This window comes from Parasteatoda tepidariorum, chromosome 10 (genome assembly GCF_982258835.1).
Source record: "Parasteatoda tepidariorum strain Cologne lab strain chromosome 10, Ptep-v5.0, whole genome shotgun sequence".
Classification (NCBI taxonomy): domain Eukaryota; kingdom Metazoa; phylum Arthropoda; class Arachnida; order Araneae; family Theridiidae; genus Parasteatoda; species Parasteatoda tepidariorum.
The window spans coordinates 75,305,027-75,324,324 of record NC_141764.1 but is presented as its reverse complement, the minus strand read 5'-3'; the positions used below and the strand labels follow the sequence as shown (position 1 = coordinate 75,324,324).

General features: G+C 30.8%; 1 protein-coding gene across 6 annotated transcripts in view; it reads left to right on the top strand.

The window, feature by feature from the left end:
- The window catches only part of LOC107437684 (protein madd-4), a 295,061-nt gene that overhangs the window by 146,035 nt on the left and 129,728 nt on the right, over positions 1 to 19,298 (top strand). For all 6 annotated transcript variants that reach the window (XR_015429639.1, XR_015429640.1, XM_087153040.1 and 3 more), the window contains exon 3: positions 1,586 to 1,741. Coding sequence is in view for 4 of the 6 variants with exons in the window: in XM_087153040.1 (XP_087009166.1) it covers positions 1,586 to 1,741 (156 nt within the window). In the remaining 2 variants the exon portion in view is untranslated. The remainder of the gene's footprint in view (positions 1 to 1,585; positions 1,742 to 19,298) is intronic.

The window sequence follows — 19,298 nt, the reverse complement described above, 5'->3', positions numbered from 1 at the left end:
CCACAATGCTCAGCAATGAGGTTCCGGGATCGGGAAACTTTTTTGTCATGCATTTGAGAGTTTGCGTGTTGTCACAAGTCTGTTAATTGGTCTCTGCTCAAGCACAAAAAATTCGATACTGACATGAAATTCTTACATGCTGAAACTGTACAGCTGTATCAGAGAGATTTTAAATTTTGTGCTAAGTATAAATTTCAAAAATCTTGTGTGAATAAAAAAGGTCAGCATGCCATAAAAGAAACAATTTATAAATGTAAATATGGTAATAGCCTAAATATAAAACATTAGTTCAAGCTATTCACATTACTCAATGTAAAAAATTAATAATCAAATTGCATGAAACTTTCTGCATTTTTGACGTAACCGTTTCCTGATATGCTCCAAGTGAACAATTCGTCAAACTGACGAAATAACTATCGTTACTTTTTCGAGGAAACGAATTTTATCAAAAGTATCACCACTTTAGTTTCGATCATCATTTCAGTATCGATCATTATTCCTCATATTTCATCATTTTAGTTTCCTATTTCATCATTTTAGTTTCATATTTCGTCATTTTAGTTTCGTCATTCGACAAGGCTCTGAGACGATATTTCGAGTAAAGGAAACATTTTTGTAATACATTTGTGAGTTCACGTTTTGTCACAAATCACTTAATTTCGTGATGAAATGATTCTCAAAATTAGCGAATACAGCTGAATCGCTAAAAGTGAGAATTTTATTTCTGACAGTATAGTTGCTGACGTGAACTGGTCTCTGTTTTTAAGGCAGAGGGTACGTTTCCTATTTTTTCAGTGGCACCATCTGTGGCCAAGAGTATAATTTGAGCCACAGACAAGTCACAGTCCGTTTATAGGACGGATCCATTAATACATCCATTATTTACAGATCGCAGTTTTGACCTGAACCAGAGAACGATCAATCTCCAATTCAGTACCCCCAGAAGTATTGATTTGTTACGGGAACATGGAGGACTTAATGACCAGGCAGATTTAACATGCACCAATTTTCATAAAGTAAAATTTACAATTGAAAACAGAATAGAATATATATTGGGAAAAGATAGTGGAATTCAATTTAAAATAGAAAATGGCAGTAAAAAAGGTAGTAAAGTGAAGTGTCAAGGCTAAAAAATGCTGTCTAATACATTTTTAACTTTCTTTAAAAATAGAAAGCATAATCACTTTTTTTTCTTTTTAAATTTCAAATTTTAGAAAATTCGAATATTCATGTTTCAAGCAAACCAATTTTTAAGTTATTATTCTCTCACAGTGGACTGATCGCAAGACAGTTCACAGTAGAAGCGGTCAGTGAGGATGGGTGACCACTTTCATCGGATTGCGAAGGGCTCGAGGGGGCGCTGTATTGATCCTTGTTATACAGATCTACTGTAAAGTGCTTGACTTAGTACGCTGGTTCTAAGGATACTAAGCCCCCTATGCAGAGGATCAAAAATCAAAATTGTAATGACGTGTTTTAGGATAATCCTCAGACATGTTTCAGAAACAGGCGCCAATAGCCCATTGCGCATTTTAGCGTAAATTAAAGACAACTATTTCTGAAATTAATAATTCATTGTTTCCAGGTGGAAGAAGAAAGTGAGATAGGGTGGCAACCATGGAGTACATGGAGCACATGTTCGAGAAGTTGCAGTGGGGGTGTCACGTACCAGTTAAGAAAATGTCAAAACAAGGAGGGTTGCAAAGGAGAAGCAGCAAGATACAGAATTTGCAATATGCAGGTAAGTACTGAGAATTTTTATGCTAAGCATGACTGTAAAGCAAAGGTATAAAGAATTGATAATTATTATGACTATTAATTTTAAAAAATCACATTGAGAAATTTTTTTTTGGCATGCTCTATGCAGATTAATATAGTATTCTTTTAAGGAGAATTTATTCAATGACTTTTCTTGAAATTTGCTTTAAAACATTTTTTGATTAGAACATTTTGATTAAAGTCAAACATTCTATGAGCGCAGTTAGTCAAAACATCACTCACACCGTTGGTGGAGAACTGGGAGTCGTGAGTTCGATCCTAGTAGCAAACTAAACCGGCGAATATACACGCCATTGCTTGCACATTCAGTTTTTCGTGGCTGTATGTCCTTTCGTTTGTTTTGGTTTGGAAGTTTAGAGGCAAGTTTGAAGGTTAAAGATAACGATGGTTTAAATATGGTTTGGAAGTTTGAAGGTTAAAGATAACGTTGACAACACAAGTGCTGTCCACGTCATTTGACCGAATCGGAAAGAAATATCGTGGCATTCCTGCCATGGCTGTTAAAAGATAGAGTTCTGGAAAACGGGGACATGGTTTTTGACAATGGTTGAGTAATGTGAGTTGGTTATTGTTCTTTTTAACAGTTATACGTTTTCGATTGAGCGATCGCCTTCCAATGAGGTGGAATAGGTTCGTATCCCAGCGATGGCTGGTTGATTCGAATTCTGTACCCGGCTCATACCGACCACAGTGCTGGCTTAAGATATCCTCAGTGGTAGACGGATCAGGGGTTAGAGCCCCGTTACCGCCAGGCTAACCGTGGGAGGTTTTCGTGATTTTACTCCTTATGCAGGTTAGTTCCATCAAAAAGTCCTCCACGAAAGCAAATTTCTCACAATACTTGATCCAGGAGTCCCCTTGTCAGCTGGATCGGGTTCGAAAAGTTACAAGGCTACGGAGTTAGTAGTCGTAAACGCTAAATTTGGGTAGGCTGTACAACGACGGTTATAAAATAAAATATGCGCTTTTAAAAGAACTCTGTAAAAATTTTTGGGCATAGTTTGTGGTGTTAAGGTAAACTAACTTTTTTTATTAACTATTTATTATAAATTTTTACTTTGTTATAATTTTATTACCCATCGGCAAAACGGGTCTTGGTTTGGATTTGATGGCGTCCACGCACTTTTCAACTGTGTCCAAGAGTAATAGTAAACAGTGCGCATGCGTCGTCCTTGCATGCGTTGCTATGGCAACCGCTGCTGTTTTTCTTTTTATTTTCAATAATATTAATATTTCACTAATAATCACTTTTTATCTTTAATGTAGTTACATGATAATAATTTAAAGTATTTTAAGTATTCTTTTTATTATTAACGTATAATTACTAGCTTGACGGTGATTTCAATTCAAATATGAATACTGAAGAAGGAAAAGTATTTTGTGACGTCTTGAAACGCGTACATAGGCAGGATATGAAAATCAATCAAACGGCAAACATCAATTGATGCAGTTTTTGCAACCCATGATTTGAAATGTTGTGGCGTGTAACGGAGTCAATCCAAAAAGGAAAAGCATTTGACCATTGGGTAACCAGTGATAGTAATAAGGCGATCACAACTTTTTTGTTGATTTTTTTTTCAGTTTGTTTGCTAAAAACACACATTTTTATGCGCATTAGAATCATTTTATTGCTCCATTGTAAAAACATTTCATTTAATAAACCAGCACATTTTTAGCTATGTATTTGCAATAATTGTTTTAAACAACTGTTTCTTTGTCAATTTGATGTTATTTTTTACACAATAACTGCGCATCTGTATTTAAAATTAATTATAGTTTATCTCATCACGAAAAATGGTTGAAACTAACTACAAAAATATTTTACATTGTATCGATTATAGTTTTAATGTTTATTAATTTAAGAATATGCTCTATTGAGAAGTTAAAAACGAAGAACTATCTTGGAAGTTAAAAATTAGAGTAAAATGTTCTAATTATAGAAAAATACAAATTAGTTTTAAAATAACTAGCAAAATGCATTGCTCTTTGAGAAGTTGATATCATGATGGATATAATTTCAAAAGTTACGTCTTTTTCAACCTAAATTTAGCTTTTCGAACTGAATTTTCTCCTTCATCGCACTTCATTGAAAGTTTTAAGTGCAATAATAAATCCGTAAAAGTGGACGCCATCGGAATATTTCAATAGATTCTATTTAATTCTCGATTTTATTCTACGAACCCACATGTCTCTTTAAATATACCAAATCCATCTGAACGAGAACTACTTCAAGATGAAAGAACTACATACATGTGTTCTATGCAGCCCAAAACCCCTGAGAGCAAAATCCTAACCGACTTTGTCTTTTGACGTTATTCTAGAGATAGAAAAAAAAGAAAAGAATTTTGAATAGAAACCGACTTCAAAAATAGAATGTCCTCCTTTTCAATGAACATTAACCAATTACGCTTCAGCCAATCCCGTATCTCATTACCAGAAAGTCATAGTTCCCTCTCAACCAATTGAAACCTCGTTATTCAATTCAAATCAAAGCCCAATGACTGCTCTTCAAAAACCTCTTTTACCAGGTACGACAAAACAATCTAGAACATACACTCTTCGTTAACGAATGAAATTTCGGAAAGATCTCCTGCTACAACAACCCAACCCTTTTCCCCTCAGGGCAGATCAACATAGATTGTCACCAAATCTATATCTCCAAGTATATCCAGACAAGTATATAGATATACTTCTGCAGAATACTCTCTCATAACTTGTAGTCATTATATCCTCTAAGATGGACCCTAGCAATAGGGGTACTTGAAAAGTTCGGTTTGCAACTCCTACCCCTCTGTATGCGTGGGGGGGTTGGCCATTAACAAACATTCCTGGATTGTTACGACTCCGTGGGTGTTGAGTTTAAGAGGGTTCAGGTACAAATTAAATTTCATTTTATTTAAGATTCAATGGGATTTTAAACTTGTTATCGCGATATCTACTTGTGTTCATCGGTTATTAGTTTGATAGAATATCTGGAAATGTTTTAAATGGGATGGTTAAGGGTATGCTTTAGCTACATTAATTGTTCGATTTATTTTATGTCCCTGGTGAAAATTGTTTTTGTTGAGTTGTTGAATTATATTTAATTTTTAACGAGGAATCGAAAGCCAGTAGTATTTTAAATTCTATGTCAAGGTAAATGTGTTTAAGGGAGCTGCACTAGCTATCTTTAAAATTATTGTTTTTTTAGTGACTTCTTTTTGCAGATAATTTATAATATTATTTAATTCTTTCAGTTTTGCCACATTTAAATAAACCCCACTTAATGCTTATTTTTTATTTTTAGCAGCAGCCCTGCAAACTCAACGATTTTCTTATAACTTTTTGTTTATGCTTTTGATATTTTTTATACTTTTTCCATGTTAGAATGTTTTCAATACTTTTAATGCTCTAATGTTTCCAGCGAATGATACATATATAATTTGCTGTAGTGTGCAAACACTCCACGTAAGCACACTAGGAGAATAAACATTGAACATAAATTAACATCCAATAAAACATGCAACATAAAAGCATTAAAAGATTATAAGCATTTAAAACATTAGAGCATTGAAAACATTAAAAACATTAAAACATAGAAAAAGTATTAAAAATATCACACCATAGACATAAACAAATAGTTATTAGAAAGTCATTCAGTTTGCAGGGATTGTAATAGCTCACGAGCCCTCCAATATCTACTCCACTTTATGTAAGAAATGATATATCTAAATTTTAAATATGTTGGGAGTTTTTTTTTGTAAATTAAATTTTTATTGGTTTTTATTAGAATTTTATTTTCAATAATTATGTGCAAAATTTAATAAAATAGACTGGGTAGGATGAAACAAAATTTTGCTCCTATAATTTTTTGCATGTAAGTGTATAATTTAAACCAAAAAATTTTACTTTATACTGAAAAAAGAGTATTTTTCACTGATTTTAATTGTAGTAAAATGTAGATTTTAAGTTAATCTGGTAAAGAAAAACATAAAAATAATTAAACTTTATTAATTAGAAGGTTCAGAATAATGTCCAGATGTTTAAAAACAGCAATTTTAGTAATTTTTCCAATATTAACTTTAGCTGATTATATTCATAAATTTTTGTGTTATGCATGCTTGGCATATCTTTTAGTAAATTACGAAAAATTTAAACATGAAATTAAATTTTTGAAATAAGGTACTAGCCTATTTGGAGCTATATTTATTTTATTTATTATTTACTATATTTATTTTATATTTCAAGCTGCTCCAATTTAATGTGAAAAAAATTAGATGAGTTGAATTGCATATTATATTATAAATTATGTTCTGAAAAATAGTATTTTTTTTAAAAGTGCAACGACCTATTTTAAAGAGTGAATAATAACAAAACCCTTAGCATTACCAAAGGAAAGTGCTAGAGGATTTTTTTCCAGGGTGAGTTGAAAATATCAAATATGTGTTCCTGTGGTCTAAAGCCTTTACTTTTAAAAATTATCTAAAGCATCCTTCAAAAAAATGTTTAATAAAAGGATAAAAATAATAAATGAAAAAGAAATTAGTAAACAAAAAGATTGAAAGTTTATGCCAAAGTGCTTGTTTTCGTTTTACACCATTCGAGAGTGGTTAAATTTCAGTTAAGTACAGTTAATATTAATAAAAGCAAACAATATTTACTCTCGTAAAGAATAGACGTTCTCAATTAGGCAGCGTCTTCCCCAAAGAGAAAATTTCATAGTTTCAGGGGGTTCTGAGGGTAGTCTAAACATCTTTTTTTATTGAAAATCTCTCACAAGTTCTCTTAAAGCTAGGCAGCTTATGCAATTCAAAAAATATATCCAAACCGGTTTAAAAGCATATAAGTTAAAGAAAAGCGTTTAAGATTAAAAAAAAAAGACTTATATTAAAAATTCTCTAGTTGAAATTTTCTTTAATAAAAAGGAGATTTTTTTCACGTCTCTGCGTTGCCAGATATTTATGAATCAGATACATGCATATGTTTTATTTTATAACCGGCATTGAGCAGCTGATCCAAGTTAGATTTGTGAGTATAGAGCACCCCTAGGCAAAAGTTTTGATGGTTTTCCATTGATAGACTATAACATAATCTTTATGGTAACCGTTAATAATTCCATCATGAACCATTATATTTTTTGATGGTAAATAACATAAGTAAATATCACCTCAATATAAGAATTCTGACTGATAATAATGGTCCAACTGATAATAATGGACTGATAATAATGGTCTGATTTATAATGGTTCAACATAAGAGCAGCAACTTGTTTTAATAGTTTGTTCGTGTTGAACCATCGCGAATTTCTAGTATCTTAAAAATGAAATGTTGTACGGTCATGAACAACCCTCAACTTAAATTTAAGAATTCGGACTGATTTGTGATGATCCAACATAAAAAACAACCCAAATTGTTTTGATGGCATATTCCTCGGAACCAACAAGGAATTCCCATCAAACCGTCATGGAAATGAATAGTTGGAACCATCATGAATCTTCATGGATTATCATGGATTGTTGGTCCATGAGGGACAAACTTCTCTTGATGATTAACCAACATAGTATTAAAGTAGCATTTTCCGTCATGGAATGATGAAAGTTTGTTGGCATATCCAAAACCATAAAACCGTAATGGAGAATGTTGGATGATGGCGAGCATCAAATGATATTAGACCATCATGAATCGCACTGAAACCAACATAAACCATCAAAATGTTTTGATGGGATCTTCAAGAAGTTTGACTTGAGACAGCATGTTTCTAATTGTGAACTTTATACAGAATGCAAGGAAGCTTCTGGAACATGGACGCTTTCATTGGTTATTTTTTGAGAAAAGTAAATCCGCATTTGCGTTTTATGTATTTGAAAATCGTGAACCCTCTCTCGATTTACCAGATGGGAAAAGTAGACTCTGAGGATTTGAACTCATAGGCAGACAAGCGCTATATTTCTTCTGCCATCAAGACTCAATATATTAGTGTTGGGGTAAAACGAGGAAAATTTCATTATTTTTCTAATAACAGTTAACTAATGAGTTAACCGAGTGAGTTAATGAGTTTTCAACTATTTTGAGGTATCTACTCTCATCAAGCCCTACGTAGGCTTAAGCGTTAGAATTATCATTTTGAAATTACGTTTAAATAGCCAGCATCAGTCTATCCAATCAATTAACAGTATGGAATAATCCAACATATAACAGTATCTAATTTATGGTTAGAAACATTTCTTTATCTATACTGATTTAAAACCATTTACAACTAGTAAGTTTAAAAACCCGTAAATACAAAACTATACGGTTTCGTAACCATTTAAAACTATCACGGCAAATATTAAGTTTACATTGCAGCTTGGTCATGCTGTGCTTCTCGCAATGAGTTAAATTGTGGGTGAGCTGTGTTACACCAGGTGAACCATAGAATGTGATTTAATCAGCTTATTTAGATTACTTAGTGGAGCTATCTACCATGACAGATAGGAAATACAAGACTTTTTTGGGGTAAACAGCTCTGTGGGTTTACCATCTATGCGTAAATGAAAGTTTCGTTTTCAAATAGTCCAGACTCGAATACACCCAGGACACTAGGAACTGTGTTAAAAGAATGGAGGAAATATTATGGTGCCAACATTGGAATTCGAACCCTTGTTCTGCTGGTTATAAAATTGATTTATTAGTCCTCTTTCATAAGGTGTTCACCACACACTTATTACTATAAGATCATAAGGCATCCAATCATGGAAAAAAACTCATAATCCTTATCATATGGCTTATATACTAGCTTTTGAGAATGTGAGCTCGATGCTCATTAGATGTGGGCGAAGTTGGCGCTAATAAAATTCTGGTCGTTTAAACGCTTTCAAGTAGAAAAAAACCTGTCAAAACATGGGTTTTCCCAGAGTTAACAGCTTGAAAGCCTTTTTCTTTCAGTTATTTGACAGTTTGGGTTGAATATGGTAAAAGTAACAATTAAATAAATTGTTATTTAACCATTTCTTCCGAGAAATTTTTAACAGTGTTTGAAGTAATGACCATGCCAGAAATAAAAATTCAGCATACAGAATTTTAAAAACACCCGCAAACGTTTTTAAACGAAAAAAAAGAGGAAAGAAACCGAAAGCTCAAAAATGAGTCATAATGTTTCAAAATTTTTCAAGTTTTAAAATAATTAGTTACTCTCTTTAAATTTATTAAAATGGGGAACATTTCTTATTTTTTTCTAACCGGTAAATTTTTACTTTTTTTATTCAGATTTTAATTAGTTTTATAGAATGAATGTGGGTGCTTGTGAATAAAAAATTACTCTAACGAATTCCTTTTATAATTTTTTATTGTATTACATATAAGTTTAAATGTTGACTTAACTGTAAAATTAAAATTAACTTAATTGTAACACTGTTGTCGTCGTCGGCCATTAAGGCAGAAGGGGTGCGATGGTTCTTTTTTTCAAGTGGCTCCATCTATGGCCACGTATTCGACTTTCGCCACACCCATACGTCACACCACATTCATTCCTTCATCCACATATCGTAATTTTGACCTGAATCAGAGAGCGATAAATCTTCAATTCAATACCCACAGAGGTTTAATTCGTTATGGGAATATGGATGACTTTGTGATCCGACAGATTTAGCATGCATCAGTCACTGTTTACTACTCGGAGTCTTCGGAAGGCTGGATCCAAACTCCCGTTCTCACGAATGTAAGTCCAGCGCCCTACCAATCAGGCAATCCTGGCCCCAATTGTAACAATAAACATAATGTATTATAACTCAAACTACTGTATGTTGTTCTTACCATTCATTTCATTTAAATGCATTGTAATAAAATAAAATAAATTGTATTTTGTCACTGATAACAAATATTTAGCTTTGCAAAAATCTTCTCTTGTTTTTTCTATGTACGTGGTCATATAAACACAGGTTCCGCAAACATTTTCTGCCTCCATACTTCCTGATCCTTTTTTTAAAATTTCTGTGTCTGATTCTTGCTCTTTAATTAAGTTTATTTCTAAAGATATCTTAAAATAATTAGCAATTATCTCAAAACAGGTTTAAAAGTAAAATATTCTATGCCTTATCTCTTGATTATTAGTAATGTCAATTGTCATGCACTGTGTCAATTTTCAATTAAATCTATAATCATTGTTCCAGAATGTTCTAGAACAGTGTAAAACATTCAACTCTGAATCTTTTGCTTGTAATTAAAGTTAAACAAATATATTCTAACATTGTTTCAAAACCATGCAGAATGGCTTCCAAATCTCGAATCCCGTCTTTAAAAATGAACTCTTAAAATAATTAGTAAGTATCTTAAACTTATTATGAGTATAACAAGCTTTGAAAAACCTTGAAAGAGAAAGAATTCTACTCTTTACTTTTTGATTATTATTAATGTCAATTTTTATAATCTACGTCAATATTTAAATAAATCTCTTGACATTGTTTCGATAACCTTTAACAACATTCCAGAAATTTCATATGCGAAAAAAATAATGTCTTAAATTATTTACTTTCTTCTACTTATTATGAGTTTAAAAGACTTTAAAAATCTATTTATATACCTTTTAAATGTAAAAACAACAACTTTGAAAAACTATTTTTAATCAGCTTTCTCTTTTAAAAATATTCGGATAAAAAACATTTTTAACTCAAAATATAAAACATTTCTAAAATCTTAAATCCGAAATAAAAGGATTATTGATATTACTTTCTTATTATTTTACGAAACATGAAATAGGATTATTTCTCTAGTTCTCGCAACAATAAATATACTAATTTTCATTTTTTCAGAACTCTAAAGATTAAACATCCATTAAAAATTAAATAAATTAAAGAAGGGTTCACTGATACATAGTTAATGATTTATAATTAGCGCACTTTATTTTTTAATATGATTTGCTTCTTTGTAAATTTAATTATAATATTTAGTTTCAATGTTGTATGGAAAACATAGATGTGCTTTTCACAGTAAAAAAACAATAATATTTACTGTTTAATTGAAGTTAAAACTTTAATTTCGCGCATTTTTCAAGGTGAAGTAAATTTACAGGGAAAGTAAGAAAAATATTATTTGCTCTTAATTCAGAGTAGTTAAGCGGTTAAACGAATTAGTATTTTTAAAGAAAATAATCAGACTAATTACTTTATTCGCTGTACTTACATTTACTAGGAAAAAGAATGTAATTTTTTCAAATCCTAACTAAATTTTTATTGGCATACATTTTCAAGTAGAAAAACAAGTTCGAGAATAATTATAGATTTTATGAAGTCTAATATTACACTTTCATAACTTATTTTAAGAATTACATAAAATATTGAATAGTGTAAGAAATAGGTTTTATTTAAATCAAATTCTTGTTTAAGGGAAGAAAAAAATATTATAAAATATTGACGAATCATTAACGAGAAGGGCGAGATTTTAAATATCAAAATCAGCTTAGTTGACGGAAATAACTGATAAGCGGGGAAATGCAATTGCTAAAAACAGTTAAGTTTGATAACGTTATTAAGAAAGCTTCGATGTTTTTAATTTTGACCGTGAGACGGGGTGGGTAAGGGGATAGAGCCCCCAATGAGGTGACCAAGTTCGATTCCCAGCGGTGGCTGGTAGCTACAAATTCTGAACCCGGATTGCACTGACCATAGTGCTGACGTAAAATATCCTCAGTGTTAGATGGATCATGGGTTAGAATCCATTTGCCTTCTGTCTAACAGTGGGATGTTATCGTGGTTTTCCTCTTCACGTAACGCAAATGTGGGTCAGTTCTGTCAAAATGTCATCCGTCCCAGGCTGGTTTGTTCAAGGGCTTGATTCAGGAGTTCCTTGTCTTCTGGTTTGAGTTGATGAGTGCAAGCCTACGGAGTTGATAGACGCAAGCTCAAAATTAGGTCGGTTGCTCAATACTGATTTTTAAATAAAAATAAAATCTTGCCTGTTTGGTCAGTCGACGGGTGTTAATAGCGATTTTTTCTTCGTTTTTATAATAATTAGTTATATACTCTTCATTTTAACAGGTATTACTTAAATGCTTAACTTGAACGAAAACTAGATGCAATTTAACGTTTTATTAACGTTTCAACAAATTTATAAAAATTATAGCTCATCATTAGTATGGTTTAAGGTTGAGCTCTTTTTTTTCTGAAATAGCACTTTTTCTTGATCACATAAGCAAAATAAACGAGAAAACATTACAGCCAATGACATATTTACAAATTTTCAAAGTAATCCTTTCTGTTTTTAATTCAGAGCTGGAAACTTATCGCAAAATGTTTGTTAAGTTCCGCAACTCACCTAGGGATAATTTATCCCAAATTTTTTTGGAATGCCTAATTTTTACGAGGCTTATTACAAAACTTCTAATCTAAGGAGAACAAAACTGGAACATTTAATTCATTCGAGTCTGGTGAATAAAGTGACCATTCTTGTGGCGCAAATGAGTCCAGAAAATATGCTTTGCTCCACAATTGTAAGCCTTTAGTTTTCTGTACTGGATTAGAATCATATTTGAAGGTAAATTACCGTACTGTATGAAAAATTAACTTACTTTATGGTGTCTGGAAAATATGCCTTGCACCACAATTGTAAGCTTTTAGTTTTCTGTGCTGGATTAGAATCTTATTTGAAGGTAAATTACCGTACTGTATGAAAAATTAACGTACTTTATGGTGTCTGGAAAATATGCCTTGTACCACAATTGTAAGTTTTTACTTTTCTGCGCTGGATTAGAATCTTATTTGATGATAAACTATCGTAATACATGAAAAATTAACTTACTTTAAGGTGCCTGGAAAATATGCCTTGCACCACAATTGTAAGCTTTTAGTTTTCTGTGCTGGATTAGAATCTTATTTGAAGGTAAATTACCGTACTGTATGAAAAATTAACGTACTTTATGGTGTCTGGAAAATATGCCTTGTACCACAATTGTAAGTTTTTACTTTTCTGTGCTGGATTAGAATCTTATTTGATGGTAAACTATCGTAATACATGAAAAATTAACTTACTTTAAGGTGCCTGGAAAATATGCCTTGCACCACAATTGTAAGCTTTTAGTTTTCTGTGCTGGATTAGAATCTTATTTGAAGGTAAACTGTACTGAATGAAAAATTAACGTACTTTATGGCAACGAAATTTCTAATAAAAAAGCATAATTCGGGTAATTAAACCAAACTATATGGTATTTAAGTCATTCATATGGCAATAATTTACCGGAAACTTCACATTTTCATAACTACATATTTAGACATTTAACTATACAATTACACATTTAACGCTGTAAAAATACAAAGCTTAAAAGTAAATTTAACCGAATAAATGCCATGTTAAAGGTATCATGATAAAATATCAAATTTCACCACATTAACCACATTTGAACGTACATTATAAATCTATATTTTATTGTCAATTTTACCAAAATCATTACCAAAGCGGTTCGGTAAAAATTAAAGGGATTTTTGATCTTCCAACAGTGCCAGAAACGAGGTAATTATTACCAAGTTCTGGTAGTTTTCACCAAACTTTTTTTTCTCTGTGAGAATGAGTTCGTTTTGTTTTGAGATGGAAATATTTGGATTTAAAATTTCAGTTGGTTTTAAACTTTTAGTTGGTTTAAGTTATTTCTGATTCCTGCAAATTTAAAATGAAAAAAAAAAATATATATATATATAATAAAAAATAAAATATATATATAATAAAAAATAAAATAAAAATAAAGTTAAATAAAAACCATCGAATTGACTTAAAATAATATGACATACAACAATTACTAAACAAACAAATAAATTTTTATTAGATCAATTAATCATATAAAAGCATCGATATATTTCATTTTTATTGATTACGAACTAATTACTATATCAATAAACAAATTAATTTGCTTATTATTACGCATCCATATGTTTCACAAAAGCATCTAATTACTTTAATGATGTTGTTTCCCGAAATCTCGTAATTATTGTTCTTTATTGTAATAATAATCCTCCTTTTTACGAACGTATCTTTACAATTTCTTTCTGACTTTTTTCCTTGAACTTTTTAAACTCTTCAAACTTATTATTTAGTTTTGAATAAAACCTCACGAGTGCGTGCTGTTCTACATAAGAGCAGTCTGCAAATCCTAATTATCTTTAGAAACCTTTGAAATGAAAGGTTCGCGAATTAAGATAATCGGAGATTTTTTTTAAGCATTTGAGTAAATGAGCTTGAGCGATATGGTCGAAGAATTTTCTAAGCATTTGCGATATCTCAAAGAATTTATACACTGAATAATTAGTTTTTTTTTTTCCTTCAGAAATTTAAATCTTTCATTTTTATTAAATTTGTCATGTGCGCAAGGTTTGGAGTCTTCGGAGTTTTACTCATACTATTTCTTAATTAAGAAATTGAAAAGTTGTGATTCGAATATTTTAATTCGATTTAATTAATAATTATATTAACTATTAAGAGCGATTGCAATTTTTTTGCCGTTTAATCATAGTTCTTCGCGTCTATTGTGAAAATTAAAGTTCAGCAAATCATACCTGAGTTATATTAGTTTTGTAAATATTTATAAACTTATATAACACTTGCTTAAGGTATAGTTCAATTTTTGCAAGGTTTTGAATAAAAAAATGAGCTTAAATTAAGTTCTATTTTATTTATTTTAGTACTTTTTTGATATTTTAAAAGCACTTGATTTATCTCTCTCTCTCTCTCTCTCTCTCTCTCTCTCTCTCTATATATATATATATATATATATATATATATATATATATAAAAAAATAATTTTTATCTTAGGATAATTATTCTTTATTCAGAAATATTGCAGCATTAAATTATACCAATAGATGTGTCTTGAGGAAGACTATTGGTTTTTTCCCATTTATTATTTTCTGTTTTATATTATTTTATTACTTGTGTTTATATATATATATATATATATATATATATATATATATATATATATATATATATATATATATATATATATATATATATATATATATATATATATATATATATATATATATATATATATATATATATATATATATATATATATATATATATATATATATATATATGTGTGTGTGTGTTATTTTAAGATGAAATAAGAAATAAAATAAATAAGTTATTGTCTCAAAAGAGAACTATAGTACCAGCACAGCAGAAGAAGACCAACATCAACTAAGAATAACAAAATAAATAACAAACTGCATATCTTGTAAAAGTACCACTAGGTCCTCCGTCGACCACCCCAAACCATGGCTGCTGTAGATCCCTTGCCTGCAGATGGATCATCCGTCAGCCTTACCATCCGACTCATTATGCAGGGAAAGGTTTGCGTTAATTTTCCTGTATTGTAATTTAATTAGCCAAAAAAGGTATCCTAAGTGTTACTGGCTAATAACGATGAATTTTTATAGTATAGATTGTTCCTATACGGAAGATTGTTTGGGTTTATTTCTCTCTATTTTTGGAAATATGTTGGCAAATTGAAATAGTTTAATATAGAGGCTTATTAAAAAATAGTGCAAATTACTGATTCCCCCAATTTAAAATTCAAACTAGTCCAATCAAATAATCCAACAATCAAACTAGTCCCTCACAATTTATTTGGTGCATATATTTATTTTGCTAATAAGAGGTCCATGATAATTTAAGTCGTTATCGATTCAAAACATACAAAATTTAAACCAATTCAATTGAAAATATCTGGATAAAAAAATTGATTGCTCCGTATGACTTTAAATAAAAATCTATGTCTGCAAAACCGTATGCACATGCCGAATAGATAAACATCTTTAAAAATAAATTAAGAAGAACTAAATGTTTGATCTAAATCTAAATGCAAATACATGATACAAATCTGAGTTTTGGATCCCACCAAATTATGTTGTGTATCAATGTTTTGCGAATTAGGTCGAATTTTCAGAGTACAACGAAATAAATATTTATGTAAGGGAGAAATTGCTTATCATCTGTGCCTTGTGGGGGGTGAAAATCTGGAATATTGTGCCTTAAACGCCTGTCATATCCGACTGAATTTGATGGAATGCAAATCTTATCACTACATGTATTGATGTCCGGAAATAGAGGTATTTTGGGAAATTCACTGTCACTACTCTGACGGTATTGAAATTAATCCAATTACGATTTCTATCAAGGTTTTAACTCTTTAGCATAAACACGTTGCTTGAAATAGACTGAGTTACAAATTAATTTTAGGCTCGAACTCTTGTGATTTGTGATGGATTATTTTTTTAGTTGACAGGAAAATGAGTTGTGTAAGTGATTTGTAAAATGTTTAAATAAAAAAGAGTTATTGACCTCATTATAATTGTAATTTTAGTAAAATATATAGTATCTATACATTTGATTTGTTTAAAAGTTACTCATGCAGAGTATGCAATTAAGAGATCTTAGGGCAATACATAAATTCGGCAGTGAAAAGCTGCAGTTTTCAAATTGTTTAGGATTGCGTTTTGGGAGGGGAGAGGCATCACAATTTCCATGCAATTAATGCGATGTTCCTTTGTGTGTGTCCATCTAGTGTCCATTTTAAGATCTTATTCAGTGTATATTTTGAAATATTAGTACAGAGCAGCTTGATATATAAATGTAACACATAAAAAAGATGTAGCTTAGTACTATTTTGTCTCAAAATTTTAACATTATTAGATTACATGCATAAACCGTAGTTGAACAGTCGACCCAATTGTGGGTTTACGACTATCAATGTTTAGCTCCGTAGTCTAGTAATTTTAAACCCAGTTCAAAAGAAAGGGAACTCCTGGGTCAAGTATTGGGAAAAATTTACTTTTGTGAAAGATTTTGTGATTGAACCAACCCACATTTACGTTAAAGGAGGAGAAAAACCAGGAAATTCTCATATGGTTAGCCTGATGGCAAGGAAACTCTAACCCATGATCCGTCTACCACTGAGGATATTTTTCATCAGATTTTCAAGTCGATAGCTGTCGCTTGGATTCGAACTTGGGTTCACCTCATTGTGAGGTGAACGCTTTATCTCCTGAGCCAGCCCTCGACTGCATGTCATGTATAAATGATGATTACTCGCACTCAAGATTACAATAATTGAAATGTAAAACAAAAGAAGAAGAAAAATATTACACTAACTTATGCATAATGTATTTAAATGAGCGCCAATTTTAAAATGCATTAATATTTGGAAATTGTAATTCTACGAAATTCACTGTATTGACTGTAATACTGTATCACGAATTCTATCAAAATTGTAACTCTTTAACGAACACGTCTTAACTTGTTAAATGCTAACACGTTTCTTAATCATGTTGTTTACTATTGAATGATTTACAATTTAATTTAAATCTCAATGCTTCATAATTTGTAATTTATAATTTTTAAATGGAATTGGAAATGAATTATAAAAAGTTACTTATTAATTATTGAAAAAGAGTACTTTCCTTTTTCTTTAATAATATCTTTGATTTATTTTGAACTTACTACTGAACTTACTTTTTGAACTTTATTTTGAACAGATTCTAAGAAATGTAACTGGAAAGCTTTTTGAAATATAAAAAATATAAAAATAATCTACATTTTTTAAGAAATAGTTTTTTCCTTTTTGAAAAAACGCCTCGATTTTTGTGTACACAATAAAGTGCTTTTGTGTACTGTTGAGCTATTTTATGGGATTTTCGGGAACTTGTTTAATACCTATCTTGAAATAACACTAGGTAGTAATTTAATGAAAAAAATAACTGCTTCAAAAAAGTATAGTCTGTTACTACATTGCCCCGATACATTTTTTGATTACATGCATTCAAGAATGAAGAATTTTATGCAAACAAGATTACAATTGCATTTAAGATAAGGCGTGATTATAATTGCTTGTAATCGTAGATCATTGCTACTTGTAATCACTTCGAATAATTATTGCTGGTAAATATGCTTATAACTGTAAACAGTCATGTTTGGATAAAATAGGGCTGTAATATTGTGCTGTGACTTATTTTTAATTATAATAAAGAGAGAAGAGTTAGTGAATCTGTCTGTGCGTCTCTCCTATAACTGCTAGGATTCTGAAATTTGGATCTTGTGTGCGGAGGAAAGTTTAAGACCTTATTTTTAAAAATCGGTACAAAATTCTAATTTACCTGTTTGGGTAGAACGTGTGAAAAAAATGAATTTATTCTCATAGGATAAGCATTACGCACCACTGTAATTAAAACCGCTGACACCTTCTTTGAAACTACATAATAGCATTCGTGATATTTTCTAGCTTTTAGCTCTGTGTGAGCAAAAAAGTGCTTCCATAGGAGTTTACAGCCCATTCTTTAATAATTAATTAGTTCTTGCTTTTTTATGTCACGTAAGCACAAGTTAAATAAGCGTGATTAGCATGGGGCCGAAATATTATTTTGATAATCATTTGAAACTATGTGTATTTGTTTTTAATTGCGCCCTTAAGACGAGCTTCCTTAAGGCTAAATTACACGAAATCAACGATGATTGAAACAAAAAATGCTAAGTTATATTCTATAGTCATATTAAAGTTAATTATAAATGCTAAGTTATATTCTAAAGTCATTTCATCGGGAAAATTGATGAATGTAATAGAGCTTGTCAATCATGAGTCAATTTTTTTTTTTTGGGGGGGGAAGGAATGATACTAAATCTAATAAACCTTTTTTTTCTTTAATTGTTTAATATTATTTATTTATTTATTTATTCAGTTTTTCTGATGAGTTGAGCTTCTCAAAAGCATTTTGCTTAGTCTAATGAGGTAGTCACTTATAAGGGCAATAATTAATAATGAAAAGAAATTGGAATTTTAACTGTGTTTATAAAAGCCTTTTTTGAGATTGCGTCTCGTTAATTAATCATTATTTGCTTTGTTTGCATTGTTTGTTTGCAATTTTTTATTTTTACCTTGTATAAAGAACGGCCAGGCCAGGCATACCCACCATCTAATCCCGAAGGTAAATTACCGTAAAATTTATGGAAATTTCTACTTGAATCAATTTATCACAAACCACGGAACCCAAGGTACATACCAATCCAAGTTTCACAATAAATCTCCCCTATGCAATAACTGCAAAGTTACAGATGACCTGGAACATATACTGATTCACTGCCCTCTATTTGATAACATAAGAAAAGCAAATTTCCCGGTAAACCTGACCTATAGCTCCCTCAAACAACACTGGAGGATACCAGCTATGCAAAAGGCCATAGAACGAATAATCGAAAGCCACTTTAGCGCTGGCTTGCCACCAGACACGTCATAATAACGAAAATGTTAAAACTGTTTTTTTTTTTCTCAGAATATTGACATCACGCACTGAAATTCAAAGACTTATCCAAACACTATCAAATTTTTCGATTTGTTGTAAAGGTGGAAAGTTCCCTTTCTACCTACCCTGAGTTTTATAATTAAAATATAGGACACTTTGTGTATGGAATTAACATTTCAACTGTACTTACTTTCACATTTAAACTTGTTTTGATACGTGGACTGGGTCAGCTCTCCATCTGCTAAAATTAACGACTTTGTACACCGAGTTAACTTTTTATCTGTT